The sequence below is a fragment of the Dipteris shenzhenensis genome, chromosome 1 (assembly GCF_047967505.1).
Source record: "Dipteris shenzhenensis isolate YYH24624 ecotype China chromosome 1, Dip_SZ_1.0, whole genome shotgun sequence".
In the NCBI taxonomy this organism is placed as follows: domain Eukaryota; kingdom Viridiplantae; phylum Streptophyta; class Polypodiopsida; order Gleicheniales; family Dipteridaceae; genus Dipteris; species Dipteris shenzhenensis.
In genome coordinates, this window is record NC_141596.1 from 38,416,918 (window position 1) to 38,440,199 (window position 23,282).

At 44.9% G+C, this 23,282-nt stretch overlaps 1 protein-coding gene across 1 annotated transcript; it reads right to left on the bottom strand.

Annotated features, from left to right (window-relative positions):
• Positions 1-228: 228 nt before the first annotated feature.
• On the bottom strand, positions 229-20,474 carry LOC147905794 (uncharacterized). Its single transcript, XM_087384535.1, has 5 exons — positions 20,383-20,474; positions 20,017-20,141; positions 19,407-19,517; positions 19,216-19,306; positions 229-721 (listed from the first exon to the last, which is right to left on the bottom strand). The coding sequence occupies exons 1-5, from the start codon at positions 20,446-20,448 to the stop codon at positions 611-613; spliced, it is 504 nt and encodes a 167-aa protein (XP_087240661.1). The 5' UTR covers positions 20,449-20,474; the 3' UTR covers positions 229-610.
• Between the last annotated feature and the right edge of the window lie 2,808 nt (positions 20,475-23,282).

A 23,282-nucleotide genomic window follows, 5' to 3' on the forward strand; every position in this document is an offset into this window, starting at 1 on the left:
AGTCAAGCCATTACAAGTATAAACCTATCCACAACCCAAAATATTTGCTTCTAAAAGCTCCTGGGAAAGCATGTCATAACCCTTTTTTTTTGAAGATGTTTGTAATATACTAAATGTACCACAGTCAATGAAACTAATTTCAGAAAATGGGGGCACATTCTTAAGTTCCCACAACTGAAAAAAATACTGGGTTAAGTCTAATTATTCATAGTGTATGTAAAGTGCCATTGTCTTCTCAACATAGATTCTCATGAAATCAGTCATTCAAACAAAAAGGGTTATAATAAATCCATACATGCAATAAAGCTCACTACATCATCATGATCTACAAGATCGTGCTAATTTCAGCACACTCCAAATACTAGGAAAAACAATCCACATGTTAGGCCTGTGATGGTAACCAAATCCTTTTGGTTGATTCCCTGTGAAAAGGCCCAGCCACTCTTCATTGGAGGCAGACATGGCTTCTCCTTTTGTCACACTTTTTGTGTCCAAGCTTCACTATTACAAGGAGGCACAGAGAAATAGTAGACCATGTAATTGCCAGGTAAATATGCAACTCCAAGGCTCTGAAAGATAGAAATCTTGTTTCTTAATAAATCATATTGGATCACAAATAATGCCTCCGGTTCCAGGTACAAGGGGTTTTTGCTCGTATCCGATCCATCTCTGCTTCAAGCATCTTTTCTCTCTCCTGTATTTCTTTCTTCAATGTTGATAACTGCCAAGAGGGGTAACCAATGTGCATGTTAAACTAGATCATGAAAAACCACTAGAATATACTTACTTTATTCGCAAGCTTTCCAGAAAAGCACTTGAGAAGAGGATGTTTGTTTGATTTCACTCTCATGTTCTAACTTGCAGCCACCATTTCTTTCTGTTTTTAAAAATAGGAACTTTTGATTCAGCTTGAGAAAATGAAAAACAAATCAGTATCTCGGAGCAGCTGCACCACAAAGATGCAATTGAAATGATTTTACCACTACCCGTTACCTCATCTGTGAATCTGCCGGGTGCCCAGATGTGCCAAGCTGTGATCCTGACTGTCGAGTTCAGCACCGCATCCTCAATTTAAGGGGAAGACCTCTGCTTGGGTGTCAAAATGCATAGGTGATCTCAAACCTTATAGATCTCCCTCAGCATGTAGGCTGATGAACCACTCTCCTTCTGGAACTGAACCAAGGTACCATTCCTTCTGTCACTACACTAGGATCCCTAGAGAAATGCAAAAGGAATCTTAGGGCATGCCACAGAATGTGGTTGGCAGCCAACATATCCGTCTTGAACTGAACCAAGATACCATCCCCATGGTCACTACTCTAGGATCCCTAGAGAAAGGCAGGAGTCTTAGGGCATGCCTCAAAATTTGGTTGGCAGCCAACATCAGGGCTTGGGCAGAATAGAGGAGGAAGGATGGTGCTGGTACCAGAGAGAGAGAGAGAGAGAAGTAGAAGTAGAAGTAGAATTTATTAACGTCCTCGGGGGGCCAAAAAATGACCTATGGGACCCGTCTCGATACAATGTAAAAAGAGTCTCCTCAAGGAGAGGGGTCAGGAGTCTATGAGTTCCTGACGATAGGTAAAAAGACGAGTGACAAAAGATCCCAACGCTGCCGGAGAGGCAGTGAAGAGAACTGATGTCAACTGAGCGGAGTCCCCCAGTATCTGCTGGTAGTCCTCCCTGATATGTGCATATCGGGGGCACTGTAGAGCTACATGTGCCTCCGTCTCAACTGTCTACATGTCACAAAGGGTACAGACTCTAGCATGTCTGGGCTGGTGTATCCAAGCTCCCTGCTCAATGGCAAATGTATGAGATCTGGTACGGAACTTGGCGATGTTTCTGCGATATAGAAGGGGGATAGGTGTGCTAATATAAGACTGAGCATGAGTCTCTATGGACATGTATGTAGACCAACATGTGCGATTTATGTTGTCTTGGTAATATTCCAGCTTTACCCTCTTTTCACTTGTCAACCAGTGATTCCACAAAGTGCTCAGTAAAGACAGTTGAAACTCTTGCATGTTGACCTTTTCAGGCGGCATGGTCAAATATGCTTCCACTTTCCATCTGCTGAACCATTTTCTTATGTCGGTTGCCCATCCTGTGCAAATGACCTTACTTTTGTAGTTCTTTTGAAGCTTTGTGCTGGCATTCCATGCTTTATGAGGCAGCCTATCAGGTTGCATTTGCTGCACCTCTATTAGGTATTGCATAACTCTGATCAATGCATGAAATTCAATCGGTCTCCTTCCCGCGTTTCCAATAGAAGTATTGAGTATGGAGTAGTGGGTTTGACACCAAGGTGTGTCCTTAAGAAAGCTTTTTGCATTTTCTCAATATCATTCCATGTAGAGGCTGAAATGCTGCCTCCCCATACTTCCACTCCATATAATACTGTCTGCACTACATATGCATCAAACAATACATTTCGAATTTTCCAGTTCCTAGTGTCGGTGTGCCTGCAATCATTCTCAAGCTGGTAGTACTTTCCCCAACCAGTGTCCATCCTTCTATGTATACATTGCCACCATCTGTGATCTGCCGGGATATCAACCCCTAAGTATTTGAAGGTGCTGACATACTCAATGATCTGTCCATCAAAGTGATCTCAGGGGGATGTTCTGGCTGATTGGTACAGACTGCCATCATCTTTCTTTTTCCGACATTTACTTGCAGTCCGCTTTCCCTACAAAAAGTCTTAAGCACTTGTAAAAGTTTATGCATAGATTCCGGATCGTATGCAAAAAGAACGACATCATCTGCGTATAACAACAATAGCACTGTCCAAAGCCCCAATTGCGGTCCTCGCAACCCTTTCAAAGAGAGAGAGAGAGAGAGAGAAGATATGATTGTATTAAAGTCCGCGGGAGACCCTTTAGGATCTGTGGGATTGGTGATCACTATCAATTAATAGTGATTCCTGGACCCTTACATCCAGTGAGAAAAATGTCAAACTTGTCATGTATTCAGTACTTATTGGGTTAGCGTGTGTGCTAGACCCAGTACCTGGTTGCGATGCTCCAAAACCTCTTTCAAGTAGCTTCCTAGCTTTCTGGCTGGCTACTTCAGTTCGTTTTTTAGATCTTTGCTGTACCCATACCCTTCTTTGATGTGTACGTAGGCTCTACATCATAGGAGTACATGATGTTCATTCTCCACCTCCCTTGTGTGGAAGAGTTTGCAAGTTCTTTCTCTCTAGGAATCCGTGGTCTTGCCCATCTACCCCTCTCTACTTCAAGATCATGGGAGCCAGTTCTGATTTTGTAGATGAGATTTCTTTTACATGTTGATATGTCTTCCCCGAGGTATTTCTACATTCCATGGCTGTCAATTTCGTGTTTATGAAACTGCATTTTTGCCCCCGGGTTTTGCTAGAGTTTTTGTAGCATTTTCTGCATCACAATCCCCTTATTTTCAAGAAAAGTACTTCATTAAGTATGAATAAAAACCGCAGAGCAAGCTCAAGTGCAAGAGTACATCATGTCAAGCATGAGAAAAAACAGCTCAGAATGAGCAAACAAAAATCCCGGGTGGCGGCTGAAAATGCCACCTCATCCCTGAAGGAGAGTCAGAGAAGAAAGGACAATCCTTCCAGACCCTGAGAAAAGCAACCCTCCTAGCAGAAGCAATCCTGGAGGTTCCCTGTATGTTCACCCAAATGGTCATCAAAGTGTGTATAGTATCTACCTAGATATTGGCCATAGTCTGAGAAGGGTGAACCTCGGAGTCCTCCAAAGCCTCTGTACATCTGGCTCTCCAACTATTCCATGCTGTGATACTAGCCGGAATCTCCCAAGATGTGTCTACAGAAGTGTGGGGAGCTCTGAATGGAGTAAATGGAACATCCTGGAGGAAGCATGACTCCACAAGATGTTGTCGAACAAAGAAAGTTGTGTTCGTGTCATGTCCCTCAAATAAAAGCCTGTGGAACAGTGAGTGACAACCAAGCAACTGATCCCCAAGTCATGAAGAAGGGTGCTCTATAAAAAGTGCAAAGTATCCTAGCAACACTCTTCCAAACCGTCCTCACCTGAGTGCACTCCCAAAGGCAGTGTTGCACTGACTCAACTGCTGAGTGGCATCGAGGATATGTAGGCTCAGCCCCGCCGAACCTAGATCTCCACAAGTTCACTGCAATCCCTCCATGAATAGTAAGCCATATGAATAACGTGACTTTCCTATTCATGAGGGATTTCCAAAGCTTCCTCCAAAAAATTTTCTACATCTCTGTAGAAATCTGAAAAGTATCCCAATGAGGAGCTCTAGAGGGCCTTCAATCCCTACAACTGAGCTAGAATCTCCTGGCATTTCTAACCGTGTAACGAAAGAAGGGGATGCTTTTCTCTCGGTGCCCTGCAACTATCCACTCCCATTCCCCTGGATCCCACTGCAAGGATCTAATAGGGGAACCTCCATACAGCCAAAGCCTCCAAGATCCAATAGCCAGGAGAATGGGGTCTGGATCAAGATACCACTGTGAGTCTCTACCCATCTCCATGTATCCTGCAATCCTGACAAGCTGAAAAGGAGCCTCCAAAAGAATGTCCTCTAAAGATTTGTGGAGCCTACCTCCTGCATAAACCTGAAAGACAAGGGTATCCTCATGTGCATCCCACAAGGCTATAACCTGCAGAGGGATACCTGTCCTCGAAAAAGCCCCCAACCAGGTGGACTCAGAAATAGGCAAATGGTCTGTATCCATCCACTCCACTGGTATGGCTACATCTATCTGCTGCATCCTGGCTGCACTTCCTCTGAGGTGACTAACTAAACGAGCTCTCTGATCCTCTGGAAGCATCCTGAAAGCTTTCCAAGCACCCACCGTGGATGCAAGTCTCAACTCCCATCTAGACCACTGCATATAATGTGACATGCCCAGTGATCTGCCATGCTCATCTAGTATGCAATCATTCCACATGATGGGCTGCCTGTCAATTTCTTCACGAGAGGAGGGTGAAACTCTCCGAAGAGTACTTCTGAAGCTGTCCCAAGCCTTCAGAATGGTAGTCATGAGAGGGGAAGTAGGAGATCTGAGACAGGCTGACGTAAAGATCCATCTAGGGGTGTCCATCCAATATCCTCCCTGAGAAGGTGTGCATGTCTGTATACTACGTAAGAAGAAATCCTTCCAAGGCTCCTGTGACCAGGCATCAAACCTTTGATCACCATCTTGCAGAGCAAGGCTCTACACTGCAAGTCTGGATTAATAATATTGAGGCCCCCTTCCGCAGTGGGTAGAATAAGAGTCTCCCAAGCCACCTTGGCTATCATATCTGAAGTGCCGTCTAATCCACTCCACAAAAAATTCCTGATAGGTCTCTTGAGCTGAGTGATACTGCTTGTAGATCGGCACCAATAAGAGCAAACAAACCAGGCTGTAGCCAACAGTACCTGGTTTACAACCACAACTCTGGATGCAAGGTCAAGTCTGGCCGAACTCCAAAATAGGAGTTTCCTCCTAATGCCCTCCATCACGGGAGCGAACTGCTGTGCTAGAGAAATGCCCACCCCAACTTGGCATCCAAGATACCTTACGGAGACACCCCTCTGAATCCAAGTAAATCCAATATCAGCACCCCAATCTAGAGTGTCCTCATCACTAATCCAGAAACCATTGGATTTGTTCCAGTTAATGTGAGCCCCTGCTACAATGCAAAATAAATCCAAGGTAGTCTTGAAAGAGGTGTCTGTCTGTGGAGTGGCATCCAAAAAAATAGCTGTGTCATATGCTAGCTCACTGTCCAGCAACTCCTCTTCCTGTCTCAACGGAAGTCTCAACCCAAAAATATCAGCTTGAGCTTTGATATAGAGGCTCATAGCTTCAACCACAAATAGGAATAGAAAGGGGGCTAGAAGGCATCCCTATCGGACTGATCTGGATATTTGAAACTTGTCTCCCCTGACTCCACCAATGAGTACCTGGCTATGGGCTGACCTGTAAAAAGAAGAAACCCCTCTAATCGCAGGCTAATGGCTTTTGCCAAGATCTTATACAAAGTGCCCAGTAAATTGATCGGTTTCCACTGAGACACTAAATTTCTGCAACCTCCTTTTGGGATAAGATGAATGAGACCCTCCGAGAGTGAGTCCGGCATCTCACCCGAGTCCCAAACGCCCTGCAGGGCTGAGGTGATGTAGTCCCCAATCTGATCCCAAAAAATAAAAAAAAAGGAAGATGTAAGCCCATCTGACCCTAGACAACTACCCTTATGAAGGGCAGTAAGAGCGGTCCTGGACTCTATGTTGGTGAAGCGTGCATCAAGTGAGGCTCTCAAACCTCTATCCACCAACATAGGAATATGCTGCCAAATAACCTGTCTAGCATCATCTCTGGCTTGTGAATCAAGATCTGCAGTCAGAAGGGAGGCATAGTAATCTGAAGCAATCTGCATGACGACATCTGGATGTGTCTGAAGTATCCCGTCTAAGTCAACAAGCTGCAAAACACTCTCTCTACTATGTCTAGGGCTAAGAGTAGAGAAGAATTGCTTGTTGACTCTACCTCCGATCTGCGTCCAGAAAGACTCTTTGGTGTGAAAGGCATACTCTGCTCTCTGACCTAAATGTCTGCTGATGAGCCCTTGCTGCAGCAACGCGCTTCTGAATCCAAGCATCTGTAGGCCGTTTCTGCTCTTCTCTCTGAAGAGCTACCAGCTACTGTCGAATGGCAATCTCTCTCCTACGAATCTCATCTCTCCTAATACTAGCAACAGAATGATAAAAGCTGCTAATATTAGTGAGGGCTATAGCCACATTTGACGGGGATGGCTGCCCACCCTGTAGGTGAGAATCCCAAATCCGTAGCACTGCCTCTGTGAGGCCCTCCTCTGCATAGAGCGCATCTGGAATCCTGATACTGGGGCAGAGCGGCCTCTCGCCCGAGGCTCTGAAACCATCAAAACAACCGGAAAATGATCAAAAGTGGAAACCCCTGCACTGATGCTAATTGTCCCACCTCTGTCCAGTACCCAATCATCCACATAAAATCTCTTAATCCGTGATGGATAAGCATCCTTACTCTCCTGTTCGACCAAGAAAATAGAAGAGACTGTGGCTGAGCTACTGGCCTTCCCTCTTGAAGGAGGACTGCTCCTACTGCTATGCCACTTGCATCGGTTTCTAGGAACAATGGTTTCTGGGGATCAACTATTTTTAACACCGGTCCTGTGACCATAGCTTGTTTTATGGTATTAAAACTTTCTTGTTGATTCTGTCCCCAAATAAAAGGTACTTTATCTGAGGTCAGATCAGTCAATGGTGATACTATTCCGGAATATCCTTTGATATGCCTTCTATAAAACTGGACAAATCCCAAGAATGATCGCAACGCGGTCAGACTCTGAGGGATTGGCCAAGTTAGTATCACAACCACTTTCTTCGGATCCATTTCTACCCCCTGTGGAGTAATTCTGAACCCTAAATATTCAAGCCTAACCATACACAGTATAGTTTTCTTTTTATTTAGATAAAGACTGGCTTTCCTCAAAGTACTGAACACTACTCTTAAGTGTTCACGATGCTCAGTAAGACTTTTACTGAATATCAGGATATCATCAATAAAATGTACTACGAACTTTCCGATATACGGACGTAGTAAATCGTTCATAAGCATGACGAAGGTCGCTGGAGCATTGGTAAGTCTGAAGGGCATTACCAAAAACTCATAATGACCAAACCTGCTTCTGAAAGCGGTTTTATGGACATCCTCGGCTCTAATCCGGATTTGATGGTAGCCACACTTAAGATCTATCTTACGGAAAATCACGGCTCCATGTAATGCATCTAGCAAATCATCAATCCGAGCCATCGGATACCTGTGCTTAACAGTGATATTATTCAATGCTCTGTAATCTATACATAGGCGAAATGTATCATCCTTTTTCTTCTTTAATATCACTGGCGAAGCAAAAGGTGAGAATATCACTGGCGAAGCAAAAGGTGAGAAACTTGGTTGAATCTGCCCCAACTTGAGATATTCTTCCAGTTGTCTACGCACCTCCGCCTCTTCAATAAAACTCATTCTATAGGGAGGTCTGTTTACACGTTCTGCCCTCGGGATCAGTTCAATCTTATGTTGAACTTTCCGCTCTGGAGGTAACCCATAAGGTAGTTCATCCCTAAAACATTCAGAGAACTCCTCTGTTATAAGATTAGCCAGCTTGGCCATCTCACCACTTTGCATAACATCAGTACTAGCCGAAGAATCATCAACTGGCTCTACCGATGCTGTGCAAAGGAATAAAAACTCTACTTGAGCTTTTCGGATTTCCATCACGGAAACCAACGGTCTCTGAGGTATATCTTTCTCACCTCGCAAGACATAAAGCACATCATTCATCTTGAATTGATATACGTGCTTTTTCCAATCAATGGCTGGATTCTTCCTAGAATGCCACGCCATACCCAGGGCTATATCTGCATGAGCAAGCTTGGTCATTTCAAAATCAAGCTTCTTAGCATAGTCCTGAATACGAAGCTCCAACTGGATAACCCTTTGGTCCCATACTTCAGTTGAACTTCCATCTGCCATCCTGACTGTATACGCATAGTCAGATGGACAGCCTCTTCACGAGCTTGGAGTTAATCACATTGTGAGTTGACGCCGAGTCAAACAACACAATGACATCATGATTGGCTACTTGCCCTTTCATTTTAATTAACTCCATATCATTAAAGGCCGTATACCCCGTTGCTGCGGGCTTAGATAGGATGTTATCAGGTGCACTCGTCACTAACTTAGCAACAGACACACATAACAAACAAGGTACTAACCTCTGAGAAGATCCCGCTAGCTGAATCTGCATCTCTTCCGCTCTGGGACTTTCCTGCATCTCCACGTCGCACTCTAAGATCACCATCTCAGCCATCCGATGATCTTTATTACGTGGACAATCCTTCCACTGATGAGGCTGAAGGCAACTAAAACATACGCCTTCTCTCCTCGCTTTTTCCCTTTGTTCTGGGTTCAAGGGAGACTTAGACCAAGCCCGGGCTGCCATTGGGGTTACTTTCCTCTTCACTCCAATGGTGGTACTTGGTTTAGGAGTTTCAGCCGGTCTCGCCTGCTTGGCTTGACCACTCGGCTGCGAACCACTCCCTCTACTAGCCCACTTCTTCTTAAACCCAGATTTCTTCAGATACCCATACTGGGTTCTGACCTGTGCAAACCCACTTGGCTTGCTGCCCTTGGCATCCTCGTAGTTCAGGGCTATAGCTATTGCATCATCTAACGTGTTCGCGTACTTAGCCCGAACTTCCATTTTTATTCGATCATTCAATCCAAATATGAAATCTTTCACTTGGATTGATTGAGGCAGGGGTTCGTCAACCTTCATTACACTCTCTCGAAACTTTTCAGTGTATTCTGCCACTGATAAATTTCTCTGACGAAGGTTCCTATGTTGATCCCAAGCTCGGGATGCTTCGTCAAGAGATAAGAAGTGTTTCCTGAACTCTCTTTTAAACCCCTCCCAGGTAGTGGATGCTATCCCATCTTTTTGTTGTTTAATCCACCACCGATCCGCTGCCTCACTAAATATGTGCGTGGCCTCGCGGATGTTTTTGATGTCGTTTCTGATTTCACAAATGGCGAACGCCTCGTCCCATTTGTGTAACCAGGTCTCAATGACATCGGAGCTACGGTCGTTCATCCGACCAGAATACTTTTCCGGTCTGTAATTTGCAATATTTGGCACTTTAGCCTTCCTAGGCTCGACCGTATGAACTCTAGACTCCGGTTCCATTGGAGCCTTTCCCTTCTCTTCTCGAGAAGGTCTGGCAGACATACTATGTATCGCTCTCCTAAGTTCGGACTGCCCTGCATTGGCCTGTAATTGCTGCGCTAACAACTGTTGCAAGGCATCCTCCAGCAATGCAGTCCTGCCAGCTAAAGTATGAGCTACTGGGTGCGATCCCTGCTGGGTCGGCCGGACTCCTGATTCACCAGGGTCCCTTCTGGAAGCCCCTTCTTCTACTTCCATTCCGTTCAATGGGTGTTTTTGTGGTTTTTTTTTTTTTTAACACCACTAGAAAACTGTATTTACAAGCTGACCCAATTCAGTGTACTAACAGTCTGGCACAATTCCCTATACTAGGGAATTCCTGCAATCCCACATGCACACTGACTAGGCATTCGATACATGCATAACCCAAATAGCGCTTTTCCCTATACTAGGGAAACTCCTGCAAACTGACTCTGACTGAAGCACACAGGCATATGCACAGGCATAATCTATCCCTGCTACAGCATTAAAGCCTCATACAGGCTGATCATTCACGAGATCCTGTCTACGAAAATAGAGCATCACCCGACTAAGTCAAGGAGAAAAAAAACAACATGAAACTAATGGAGATCAAAGAAAGCTCCCTGGTCAAGAACGGTTTCGTCACAGCCCTTCTAATTCCATGTAGATCCTGCCAATAGTCTGCAGTCACCGTTTCCACGCTCGCTGGCAAATTTCGGACTATGTGGGACACTTGTCCATTGACTAGCGCTCCACGCTATCAGCGTTGCCTCTGCGCCCCAGGTCACTGCTTACGTGCACCAATCCCGCCTAGACCTCTGCTATTCTGTGTCAGCTTCACCGAATTATCGAAGGTTTGATCCTCTGTCCGTCAGGGTAATCGTGCCACATGATCTCCCTGCTCACAAATTTCTGCTGTCCATTCCAGCACATTCCCTTGGGCTTCCTATCGATCTGGTTAGCCACAAAGTACTACTGTCGCAGGACCTTACCGGAACCTTCCGCTCAAACAGCAGCTTCAACGCCTGCGTGTCCCGCTCCTAATTCGTGGACGTCGCAGGTTACCAGCCGCTCCACCTATACTCCAGACCCGCTGTCGTCGCTGCCTTACGGGACCCCCAAGCTCCAGCCACAAAACAGTCAACACGCCTCTGCCTACGAACTATTTACGTGACCATGCATGGCTTTGACTGGAGCACGTCGTTCGTAGACCACACATCGTCCAATCCACATGTCTGCAATTCGTCGAATGAGTCCGTCGCATGGAGGTCACGAGTAGCAGGACCCTCTGGCACTCTTCATCTACCTCGTTTCGTCAAATCACCTTACGGGAGCGCCATCTATCACGGACCTCGTCAGCAGCTTCGTTGCAATCAGCGCGTCGCCTCACCACCTATATGAGCCTACAAACTGTCACAGTCTTTCTCTTCGACGCCGTTGGGTAGGCCACCGTTGGACGACTCGCCACCAAGCCCATGAACCCGACCTTTCTTCTGTACGTCACTTGTCCCTTGCTCTCTCCACAAGCTCTGATACCAATTGTCAGACACATTGATCTAGTTCTCTACTTCGTATCACGGGAGTAGCACCATGTATATCCTCCCAGCCATATCTCGCTGAGACTAACAAGCAGACAGAGATCTTCGTTCAAAATTCCACGTGAATAATTCCCTTCTCTTCTCTCTCTAGCCTCAACAAGCCCCAATACCCTAGATAGATCTAGATGCCACATGTCATCCATATAGGGCCTTCCTAATGCAACATTTCACCCCTCTCTTGGGATGCATTAAATCCTTTGCCCCTAGGCACAATCTTTGCACTTGGCCCTTGGCCTTAGATCTACCTAGTCAGGTGCTATCAGCCCTCACCTAGGACCTTGACATTAAATCCCTCCCGATCATTTACATGAAGCGCAAACAAATATATTACAAAGATAGATACTTTAAGGGAAATGTCGACTGATTCTTCCGAGGTCATGCTACCTCGGCTAGAGCATAACATTCCGTCAGAGGATGAAGAGGGGGGAAAGGGAGGGAGGGAGGTGGTGAAGCAGAGGTAGGGGCAGAAAGAAGGGGGCGGGGGAGGGGAAGGGAGGGGGGTAGGAGGAGCGGGGAGTAGAGGGAGAAGGGGGAGAGGAAGGAGGGGCAGCGGCGGGGTAGGGAGAGGAGAGGAGAGGGCAGCGGGGTAGGAGGTAGAGGCAGGTAGGGGGAGCAAGGGGGAAGGAGGGAAGGGCAGCAAGGGGGTAGGGAGAGGTGGGGTGAGCAGCAAGGGAGAGGAAAGGAGTGGGGTAGGGAGGGAGAGGTAGCGGGGAAGGGAGGGGAAGCTAGCGGGGTAGGGAGAGAGGGAATGGTGTAGGGAGGAAGAAGCAGAGGAAAGGGGAGGGGGAGCTAGTGGGGTAGGGAGAGAGGGAGCGGGGTAGGGAGGGAGAGGTAGCGGGGGTAGGGAGAGGAGGTAGCGGGGGTAGGGAGGGAGAGAGGGAGGGAGGGTAGCGGGAGAGGAAGCGAGGGGGGACAGCAGCGGGAGGAGGGGGTAGCAGCCCGGGAGGAGGGGCTGGCAGGGAGAGGAGGAGGGAGGGGAAGGGAAGGGCTGGGAGGGAGGGGAGAGGGTGCAGGACGGAGGGCAGCAGGGAGAGGCAGGACGGGGAGGTCAGCCAGCTATGAATCTCCCTTATTTCACATGACTGGTAAATCAGTGACCGTTATACTCCATATTTCCATCCATTTCATTCCCTCCATGTGCCAGCCCATGCTCTGTGTAGCTTCCATTGCCTTGTGTGGTATCCTACTAGCGTCCATCTTCTCCACTTTGTTGAGGTAAGCCATGAATTGACACAATGCTTCCCCCTCTAGAGGCAACATACCTATCTCAGCCAGTAGGATTTGGTAGTGTGTCTGTGTCTTAACCCCCAACTCCCCTATTAGGAAATGTTTATGTATAGTTTCTATTCTTCCCTGGGTGCCCAAGCAGGGCATCTGTAGAGGATTACTATCTGAACAAGCATGGTGTACAGAAACTTCCTCATTTCCCAATTCCAGAGTGTGCCTTCCTGCATTTGTTTTCGAACCTATATAGAGCTTTCAAATCCCCTAGAATCCTTTCCATGCATGCATTCCACTTGTAGTTGTCCATGAAATCCAGTCCTAAATATTTATATGAGTTGACTAGGTCTAGGGGCTCACTTCAATACCTGACATCTACTTTCTTCAAGCTTGTTGCGTGTCCCGATGACCATTACCTTTGATTTGTCTATATTGACCTGCATCCTTGAGTGTTTGCAGAAATCTTTCAGTGCATCCTTATCTTTGCGAAGAATACTACGTCATCTGCATAGATAAGCATTAACAAATGTGCTTGCAGGTGCTCCTTATCTGTGCGAAGAATACTACGTCATCTGCATAGATAAGCATTAACAAAGCATACCCTGCAATCTGGACCCCCTCCTTGCTGTTCATTCTCATCCATTCTCCCAACTCATCGATCAAAAGACTGAAGAGTGTCGGTGAGAGGGGGCAACCTCGTTTAACCCCTATGTCACTTCTTATTCCAGCTTTCCCCTTGGAGCATGACCAGTCTACTAGCGGCTGTGCTCACTCAGCTAGCACCTTCTCATAGAGACGGTCTGTGGCTTCTCTAAGTTCTTGAGGAACTTTGAGCTTTCCAGTCTTTCCCATAACCTCTTATGCGGCATTGTATCAAAGGCTTTCCTGAAATCTATGAAACAACAGTAGATAGCCTCTTTCTTACATTTGATTGCTTCAGTTGCAGCTCTGATAGCAACCAGATGATCAACCGTTGAGTGTTTGGGGCGAAACCCTGCTTGGGATGGCGCCCTTACTCCTTGTTCCTCCGCCCATTTGCTGATTTTCTGCTCACAAATAGTTCCATATAACTTTGCCATTAGGCTGCCTACCATGATTGTCTGATAGTTCTTTGCCATCTTGCTATCTCCTTCCTTATGAATCTGTACAATCCTGCTTATGTGCCAAGTTAATGGAAACCCTTGCTCTATAGCCATATTTATAAACCTGGCAAGCATTTTCTTTGTTGTCTCATCGCCCCATGTTAGCATCTCCGCTACTAGCCCTTGTGTGTCTGGTTAGCTAGCTTTTTCAGGCCGTTTTCCATGTTCTCCAAATAGTGATCCCTTACATCAGTTGAGAGAAATATTACAACTTCTTACGTATTGATTACGTGTTGGGCTAGCTTATGTGCTAGTCCCAGTATCTTGTTTACAGTGTTCCAAAATCTCTTTCAAGTAGCTGCCTAGCTTTTTGGCTGGTTGCTCCAGCAGATTTTTCAGATTATCTTTCGTGACCTTATAACGTTCTCTATGTGTGCATAGGATCTACATCTTAGGAGTACATGCTGCTCATAATGGGGCAAAATTTGCAGGTTCTTTCCTCTTTGGGGGTCTTGGGTCTTGCCCACCTACCCTTCTCTACCCCGAGATTATGTGAACTAGTTCTGATTTTACAGATTAGATGCCTTTTAAATACTGATATGTCTTCCTCGAGGTACTTTTGCATCTCGTAGCTGTCCATTGAGCTGATTTCCTGTTTATAGAATTGCATTTTCATCCCAGGGTTTTGCCATTGTTTTTGTAGCATTTTCTGCGTCACAATTTCCCTTATTTCAAAGGCATCTTCTGGTATATCAGTGGCTGTTATATTCCATGATTCCATCCACTTCATTCCCTCTTGTGCCAGCCCATGATTTGTGTAGCTTCCATCACCCTACGTGGTATCCTACTGGCGTCCATCCAGAGAGAGCCACATCAAAGATGCTGTACCAAAATGTAGTACAATGCATGAGGGTCGACTTATTAGTCCCCTCTTAGGTGCCAGTGCCCGGGTAGCACAAATTTCTCTGTTATAGCCTTCCCTACCTAAAGAAATTTGCCCTCAAAATTAGAGGCTCTGGCTGTGATGAGCCATGGAGGTCGTCCATCAATCTGCCAAAAAGGTGGGCTTCTACACGATGGTCTTTGGCTGCCAAGGCTTTTCATCCTTTGAAAGGCCATTCCATCTTGATGAGGTACTCCATGCAATAATTGTTACAAGGATCTTTTTCCTAAAGCCCATGATACACCTAGGGATGTATAGCATGTGTCCCTCCTCATCCAAAGGTGGCAGCTCACAAAAGGCTTAAACGTGTTGACCCATGTAGTTTCAATAAGGACACATGGACTACTACCTCATGATTCCTAGAGGTAGTGGCAGCTCCTATTCCCAAACCTTGCAATGGCATTGTAGGAGCTATAATACCAGCAGGCTAGCTTAGTGTTGGTATTAACCTTCAATAATGCATCTCTACTTTTGTGGAGCCTTGATTGCACCAAAAATCATGTTCTTTGAATAAAGAATACATCCATATTCATATGTATCCTTCTTATAGTTGTCTTGGGCTTCATTTTGGCCAATTGCAAAAGAGTTTCCATCTTCTCTAAATTGTCTTTTATTGCTGATGTTTACAGCAATGATCCAGCTTTGCATCCATGGAATGTCTCCAACAGGCTCCTCGCAATGGTTAAATTCTTGGTGATTCTACAAGTCCAAGCCATTTATTTTGAGCATTGTGGCAGAAGAGACTTTGGATACCCATCTACCCATTTGTTCATCCTCTTAGTATGTACTCAAAACTCTGTATAGTTCCTGCCATACCCTTTCCATTACCGACAATCCCTTGAGACAACCCTCGCTTTAGAACACGAGGATCATTGAATAATCAGGCAACCTACGATGATGAATCTCATCTTGATAGGGATGAAATGGTCTTGTTCGGTAAGCTTTTGACGACCACCACATAAATGTCGTATCGCCCTCAAGTTGAAGACAGCTTGATAATTATTCTCTCTCTAGAATGGCAAAGGCTGCAATAGGCGAGTTGAAATATGTCTTGTAGGCATCACAACAATTTGATACAAATTTCACCACATCTTACGAAAGAACATCCCATATATTACTCTAACTCATTGGTTAGATGTCTTCCATACACCGATATGCCATGCCACTAGAGAGGCATGCACTCCCTCACACCCATAATTTATATTGTGCATTTCGAACCAATCAAAGTATTTCCCTAGATACACTAGTCCATTATGCAACTTGAAGTCAAGGTGAATTTCTCAAAATATGGCTGTTGTACTCCTATATGCCATGTATTTAATTAGACAGTCCAAATAGCATTATATTGAACTCATACGAGCTCTTTCTGTGCATTAGGCTGTCTTATGCTATCATTCTCTTCCACTTAAATTTAATAGTAGCTCAACCTCAGATCTAATTTTGTACAGTATTCAGCACCCATGAGTTCATTGAACAAGTCATCGATGCTCGGAATTGGAATTATTTTTCGACATTGCCCTTGTTGAGATTTCTGTATTTAATGCACATGCGTACAAGCCACTTGTTGTGCTACTTCCTTTTCCACTTTAGAAATATAATGCAGGGGAGGGAGGGATGGACTGGCTGGGGGGGGCGGGGGAAAGGCAGGAGTGGAGGCATATCCAACGTTGAGGGCGGAGGGGCTAGAGGGTCTGATCACCTAGGTCACAGACATCCCATAGTGCCAAGAGTGCCAAACTGAATCTTTGATGTGTCATCTCTAGGATATAACTTCAAGAACTCCAATTTAGTAAGCCCCTCTTGTAGCTCATGCGGGGATGTGGTTTCACCTTTGAACTTCTGCAGAATAATCTCGTCTTTTGAGTCTTTTATATTTTGAAGTCTTGAGTGTAAGCCATAGTTTGAACATACTGACCAAAGTTTACAGCCCTTCTTACCTCAAGGCAAGATCAATACATTTCTGCTCTTGCAAGTACAAAGTCTCACCGTTTTTGAGCTACCTCTTTCATCAGAGATTGGACTGAGTCATTAGACTCCGCTCTTGCCACCCCTTCAGGTATATGTTCCTGCGATTCTCTTCCAAATACTTATGACCCTTTGTCTACCCATTTTAGAGATTGAAGGCACCAAGGTCTTTGACAGAAATGAGGTACTTGGTTGCCCATAATAAACTTCTGAATATCAAAGTGACCTTCAGCAGCAAGCAATGTGACATTTGCCAATTTTCGATTTGGCTTATAGGCTGTTCGGACTCTTTTTGAACTTGAAGGTTCAAATTTATGACTATTAGTGGAGCTTTAAACTTGGTTCGATTCATACCAGAAGAAACATAAACTAGGGATATTGCTCAGTCGGAGGTAGCTGAGGATGAGGCCAGTACCATCGGTGAAGATGAAGACAGGTCACTATGGGTGGTTCATAACTACACAGTGCAGGATGGTGAAGGGTATGTGATGTCAATTTCTTTTATCGGAGCCTTCAGCAATTTGCATTGGGGTGTTGTTTATACAAGTTCTCAGTTCCAGCGAGAATGGAGAGTGAAAACCTTCTGTATAGACACACGGGGAGTTCTTATTGTAGAAGCATTCGATGCCCGCTACAAGTTTGCCACAGAGATTGGTAATTCAGACTCCAATGAGTTTGGAACATTGACTAGTACTGATGATTGGAAGCCTCACCATGGTTACCTAGTTGCATTATGCCTGGAAGACCCAGTGGTGAACCGATTGAATCCTTTCAGGTGGAGATTGGTGATCAGAAGGACCAAAGAAGCACTTTGGTATACCTGCTGGAGATCAGGAGGTGTTGAATGGATCAGTTAATGGATGGTGTCCGTTCAAAGACGGGTTGAAATAGACCTGGGAAACTTTGGTGCTTTGCAGAATTCAGTGTGTTCCCAATTCATGAGGGGGACAGCTAGGCGGACCTGTTCTTAGTACCTAGATGGACTGAAGAAGCTAGCAAGTTCGGGATCGAGATCTCTAGTGCCAAAGATGGTTGGTGTTGCATGGACGGAACGGTTGCTTCAAGGTGGCTTGCTTGTATGGAGCCGGACTTGATGTACCAAGAACTACGGAGTCAAGGACCAAATTCAGCATTCCTAGGTGCACACAATACACCCAATAGGAGAGTATAGTGAGCGCATTGAATGCAGCTTCATCTACTAACAACATCAGAGCATAACTTTAATAGACGAGCTATACCTTTGAGAGCTGTTGAAGCCTATATAAAGGCACGTGGCAGAAGAGGAAGAGCCTACTTTAGAGGGTGTACAAAATGGAGCCATCTTTTGGTACCCTTCCCTCACTGTTTGTTTGTTGAAGGTATTGATACAAGACTTGGCGTGGTTTGCACCACTATATCTATTCTAGTATGTCTATACAACTGTGTTCTCTTTCAGACCTGAAAATTAATATTTAGACTAGCTGCCAAACCAAAATCAGAAAGGGTATCCATCAATAAGTGAAGCTCCACAGGACAATTCTTTGGCATGAAGTAAGAATCATCTGCATAAGCCTGTGCCGTGAGCCTGGAATCTGTAACCCCACAAGCTGTCCAGTATCAACCAGATGATCCATATAAAGAAGCAAAGGATGAGAAGCAATAGCATAAAGCAAAGCACTGAGAGGGCATTTCTATCGGACTGACCATCCCAGAGTCCAGGACTCGGAAAATGATGCCCTATAAGGCATTGAGCAGTGGAATTAGAGTAAAGCCAATAAATGACATTAACTAGCTTTGGCCCAAAACCAAGTTTGGACATGGTTTGAGAGACATAATCCCACTGTATGGTATCAAATGCCTTTGCCACATCTTGATCTTTATATTTAGCATATTCCATTGCAGTGAGAGTATTGGAGATATTATAATGTATATGCCTTCTTGGAACAAAACCATATTGCCTGGCCATCATAAAGAATATCCTTTATACGGTGAACCAACATTTTGGTAATAAGTTTATATATAACAGGCATCAAAGTGATGGGTCTCCAGTCAGCCATATCCTCACAGAGAGGTTTTTTGGGCACAGGCTTGACCAGACCATGCTTCCAAGCAGAGGAAGATGTTGATGCTGCCAGGCTACATTAATGAGCTGCAAGATTGGACCCTTCAATTCAGCCCAGAAGGCACTACACACACACACACGCACACACGCACACACACACACACACACACATCGGTGGCCTACGAGGCCCGTGGCTGGGGCGTTGGAGATCCCAGCAAAAGGACAAAAGGACCCCTTGTGGGATTGTGAGTTTCAGTAGGCTGAACGACCAGATCTGGCCAAATACATGGGTAGGGGAAGCAGCCCCTCACCTGTTTCAGCATGCAAGTTTTGGAGAAATCCCAGTCTTCTATTGTTGATATTGTGCACACAGAGGTAGAGCTTAAATATACTTGAATTTTTCTGCCTACATCTTGGCAAGGCAATTTCAATATCTAAAGAACCACCAGCTTTGACAGGCTATTTCTATCTCTTCAACCACTGACCCGTTTCTTATCCATCAATAGCTGTGTGAAATGAATAAGATAATCCCAAATTTAAGATCTTATTACAATTGTAACATTAAAGGAACGAAAGCTGAACCTTGGAAACACCATTATCATGGTTAGAGTATATTTACCCGGATATTTTCATCCATTAGTTCTTTTAGATGGTCCTTTTTATCTTGTTGCCTTGCTAATTCCTCTTCGACAGAATGAGGTCCAGAAAACCTAAACATACAAGACGGCACATCTATCAAAGGTAAGTAAACATATAACCTCTTGCAATTCGAGTGCTGTCTTGCAATGCAAGTGCCCTCTCCTTCACTACCTTCTTAGATACTCGTTGTATCGATCGAATGTTTTTTCTTCCTCAACCAGCCGCTGATGGTTTGCCTCTCTTATTCTCAGTTGCTCTTCCATGGCTGCCTTCAATTCTGCTCTGTTAGCAACAACCATAAGCAATGTCAATGATACCCTAGGAAACAAAATATAATATAATTCCATACTTCTGTCGGCTAGTTTGTTGAAGGCAAAAGCTATAAGGCATGGTTACAATCTACATAGGATCCTTAAAAATACAAGACAAAGTATTTGAAGGCAAACTTTTGAAGCCATTCTTCAAGTTGCAGTAGAGAAGAAAAGACTCGATCATAAAAAAGATAACATGTATAATATAGGACGTTCATTTCAGGAATCATAGAATTTCATCCTCAAGTATCTTTTGAAATTGCGAATTTCAGAAGTTCTATGCCAGCCCATGTAACAACGAGCACTCCAATTGTTCTAGAAACGAATAATTCCCAGACCAGAAGCTTAATGAAGACTCAAGATCAGAGAGTTTTTCGTAGGAATTTCAAAAAATGACTCAGCTAAAGGCATTATTGAAGTCCACACGCCGTGTGTAGAAGAAGGAGACAATAACACTAGCAGAGCCTTACTGCCGCCTTAAAGTCTCGTGTCTTTGAGGGGAAACAGATTGGCGCACTTCTGCCTCTTTCCAAGCGTAATGCTGTTTCTTCTTTTGGAGTGATCTCATCTCTTTGTCGAACTCTTTATCGATACTCTGTAAAGTAATAGTGCGCAGCAACATAAGGTAGTTATCCGATAAACTTTTGTGCTTAAACTTATAACCCTCGAGAAACAACCGTATTGTGAAAACGGTGGATTCCTCGGTCGAAGACGTAAACAAAATCCCATGAAACTGGTTTGTAACTTTAGACAAGATATGTGTGAAAGAAGTAAAAACGTGGAGTCGGGAAATTCATTGACAAGCTTCCATAGAAGAGACCATTCCGACGTAGTACCTCATCATTGGTAACCGTAGGGTCCTTGGGCCGTCTGTTAACGATGCTCTGTCTCACGTTAATCATATCGTGTGTGGATCAAGGACTGGATGGAGAAGGGGATGTCTAGTGATGGAATGCAAGCTAGCGACTCTCGGCATAGCAAGATTCAAGGAGGGCAAGGCCGAAGGCGGAAGCGAGCAGAAGGCGAGGGGACGCAGCAATTCGCCATAGCCGCTGAACTGCGCCTTTTGGCCCCCGCAAGAAACGGCTTTCCTGTCCCCGTGACATGAAATGACCGTTGTCCCTATAACTGCCAATCCTTAATCAACCTTCACACTAACAATAGCTATTATCGAATTGCCACATGTACCTCTTTTTAACCGGAAGCTAAGGCCACGGCATGTCGGTGGACCATCACTCCAGTGTTTCTAGAGCTTCACAACCATCCGCTCGCCCTGCATATGAAAATGAGCTGGCAGGTGAAGTCGCGCTGCTCGGGAGGGGCGAGGAACGCGTTGACCCAAGAGAGTGTCCGATAGAATCCAACCAGTCTCACGACAGCATGATGTCTGACAATGCCATTTAATAATAAATGAGATGTCTGCTTGGTGAAAGGCTTGTAAGCGCCCGCTCTTTGTGAACGTGGACCACCTCTCTAATGGACGTGCCCCTTTTCATTGTGCAAACATCAAGTGCCAGACTTCACACATCCCCGGTGATGGTGGCAGATGCGTGTGAAACCGGCCTAAGAAGTGAATTTCCATGTCCACCTTGCAATAGCAACTCACATGGCAAGGGCTTTCACCCCCTTGAGTGCAATTCCCCATGGGGATGTTCTTGGTATGTATAAGGCTATGCCCATCCCTTATGTGTGTGTGTGTGCGCGCTCTTTGTACATGTGAACATGGACCACCTCTCCAATGGGACATGCCCCTTTTCATTGTGCGGACATCAAGTGCCAGACTTCACACGTTCTCGGGACGGTGGCGAATGCGTGTGAATACGGCCTAAGAAGTGAATTTCCATGTCCATCTTGCAATAGCAACTCACATGGCAAGGGCTTTCGCCCCCCTGAGTGCAATTCCCCATGGGGATGTTCTTGGTATGTTTAAGGCTATGCCCACCCCTTATGTGTGTGTGCGCGCAAGCGCACGCGCACACACACACGCACGCACGCATGCACACATTCACTCACTCTTATAGGCTGACATATATTAGCACATATACACACGCACCTATACATAATTGCCTCAACCATGATCGCATATGAGTGAATAATTGTTTTGTCTGATATTTTCCTCTGGGCCTTGTCACAACCTTTTGATATAGGATTTACATTTCATTACAATGCACACTCACAATACTGAGGCCGATTGGATAGGTGGTACTTGATTCGTGTAGATTTAATTAAGATTTCAGCTGTGACATGTGGGTGCATTACTTGCTTGTGCTTTGAGATCATTCACCGCTTTGGATGGGTCTCTATTTTGGTATGCACACTCTTGCTCTTAGGCTGCCCATTCAAAGATTTCTCATTGTTAATAAAAGTTATCTAGAACATTGACACTTTACAGAAATGGTGAAGCAAGCACTTCGGCCTTTTTCATGCAAGCCAGTGAAGATGATATGGATGTAACTTGGCACTCTTTTGCTATCACAAGGATGTAGTATGTCCCCAAGCAGTATGCCCACCAATACTTAGGGCAATCAAAGAAAAAATGTCGCAATTCCGAAATAAAAAATGCAAGAATACTTAGAATTGTGTCAGCTATGGCCATTACAAAATGCTTGAGATGCTTGATTTACTTGCAGCTAGGACCTACATAAGACAAAATGACAGGTTCAAGCTTCTTAAATGGCAAACACAGGAAAACCATTGTGGTAGAGATGAGAGAACTCATCCTCCAAGTTAAGCATATATTAGGGTGGGAGAAAATGGGCTTTGAGGTTGGCCACAAACATTGCCCAAATGAAATTCGTCTTAAACATTGTTGGGTCACTATGCTTACTAGTCCAATGTTGCCACCAAGTCACCGCCTCACTCGTAAGATTAGGGGCTGCAAGGTGGACTTTATCTTGCTCATCTTGAATCCGCGCTAACGTAAAATGAGATGAATAAATTGGAAAATTGCTGGATGGTCACACTTACCATCATACTTAACAAAATTTAGAGTGGATCGAGTGAGTGGTGTTAGCTTTGTCAATGGGGAAGCTGTGGCGGTGACGGCTAAGACATGATTACCATAGTCATACTTAACATCTACAAAGGGACTGCAACATAAACTAATTCTCTCATATTGTCCCTAGACAATGCTTTCAAGAACATACCTCCTAACACATTCGTATATATTCTAGGAGACTTTAACATTGACTCAAATACTTGTAGCCCTTCATTTGCAAAACTCAAAGAATTCATGACTTCCAAACAGATGCACTTAATAAGTAAAGGCCCAACTACTACTTATGGCTCATCTCTTGATCACATTTGGATAACCAATGAGACCATGAACTCTAACTTCATCTATTGGTCTAATCACTCTCTCCTCTACTCTACAATACTATAAGCCATTCCACCATATATCTCATGGGCAGGCCCAATGAATACTACTCATCTTGTTTACAAGAAGTACTTCCTTTTATCTGCCAGAATGCCATTCAGCATTTACGACGAGCCCAGGCTAGGCAGAAGAAACATTATGATCAAAGGCACCGCTAAACTATGTTTAACATAGGCGACTTGGTGATGATCCACTATCCAATTTGGAAGAAGGGATTGGTCGAGAAATTCTTGGCAAATTGGGTGGGTCCTTATCAAATATTGAAGCTAGTCGGACGGACCGCTTATGCAATAGAACGTTGTTCTACTCAGACCAGAACCACTTCCCAAAACTCGTGCATAAAATATTTTCATGTACGAA

Excerpts from the sequence above, each read along its gene's own strand:
- LOC147905794 (XM_087384535.1), bottom strand. The coding sequence starts at position 20,448 with ATGATTAACGTGAGACAGAGCATCGTTAACAGACGGCCCAAGGACCCT. Across the intron at positions 19,307-19,406 it reads TACAACGAGTATCTAAGAAG|GTTTTCTGGACCTCATTCTG; the intron begins GTAGTGAAGGAG and ends TTGTATGTTTAG. Across the intron at positions 722-19,215 it reads TAATGGATGAAAATATCCGG|TTATCAACATTGAAGAAAGA; the intron begins GTAAATATACTC and ends CCCTCTTGGCAG.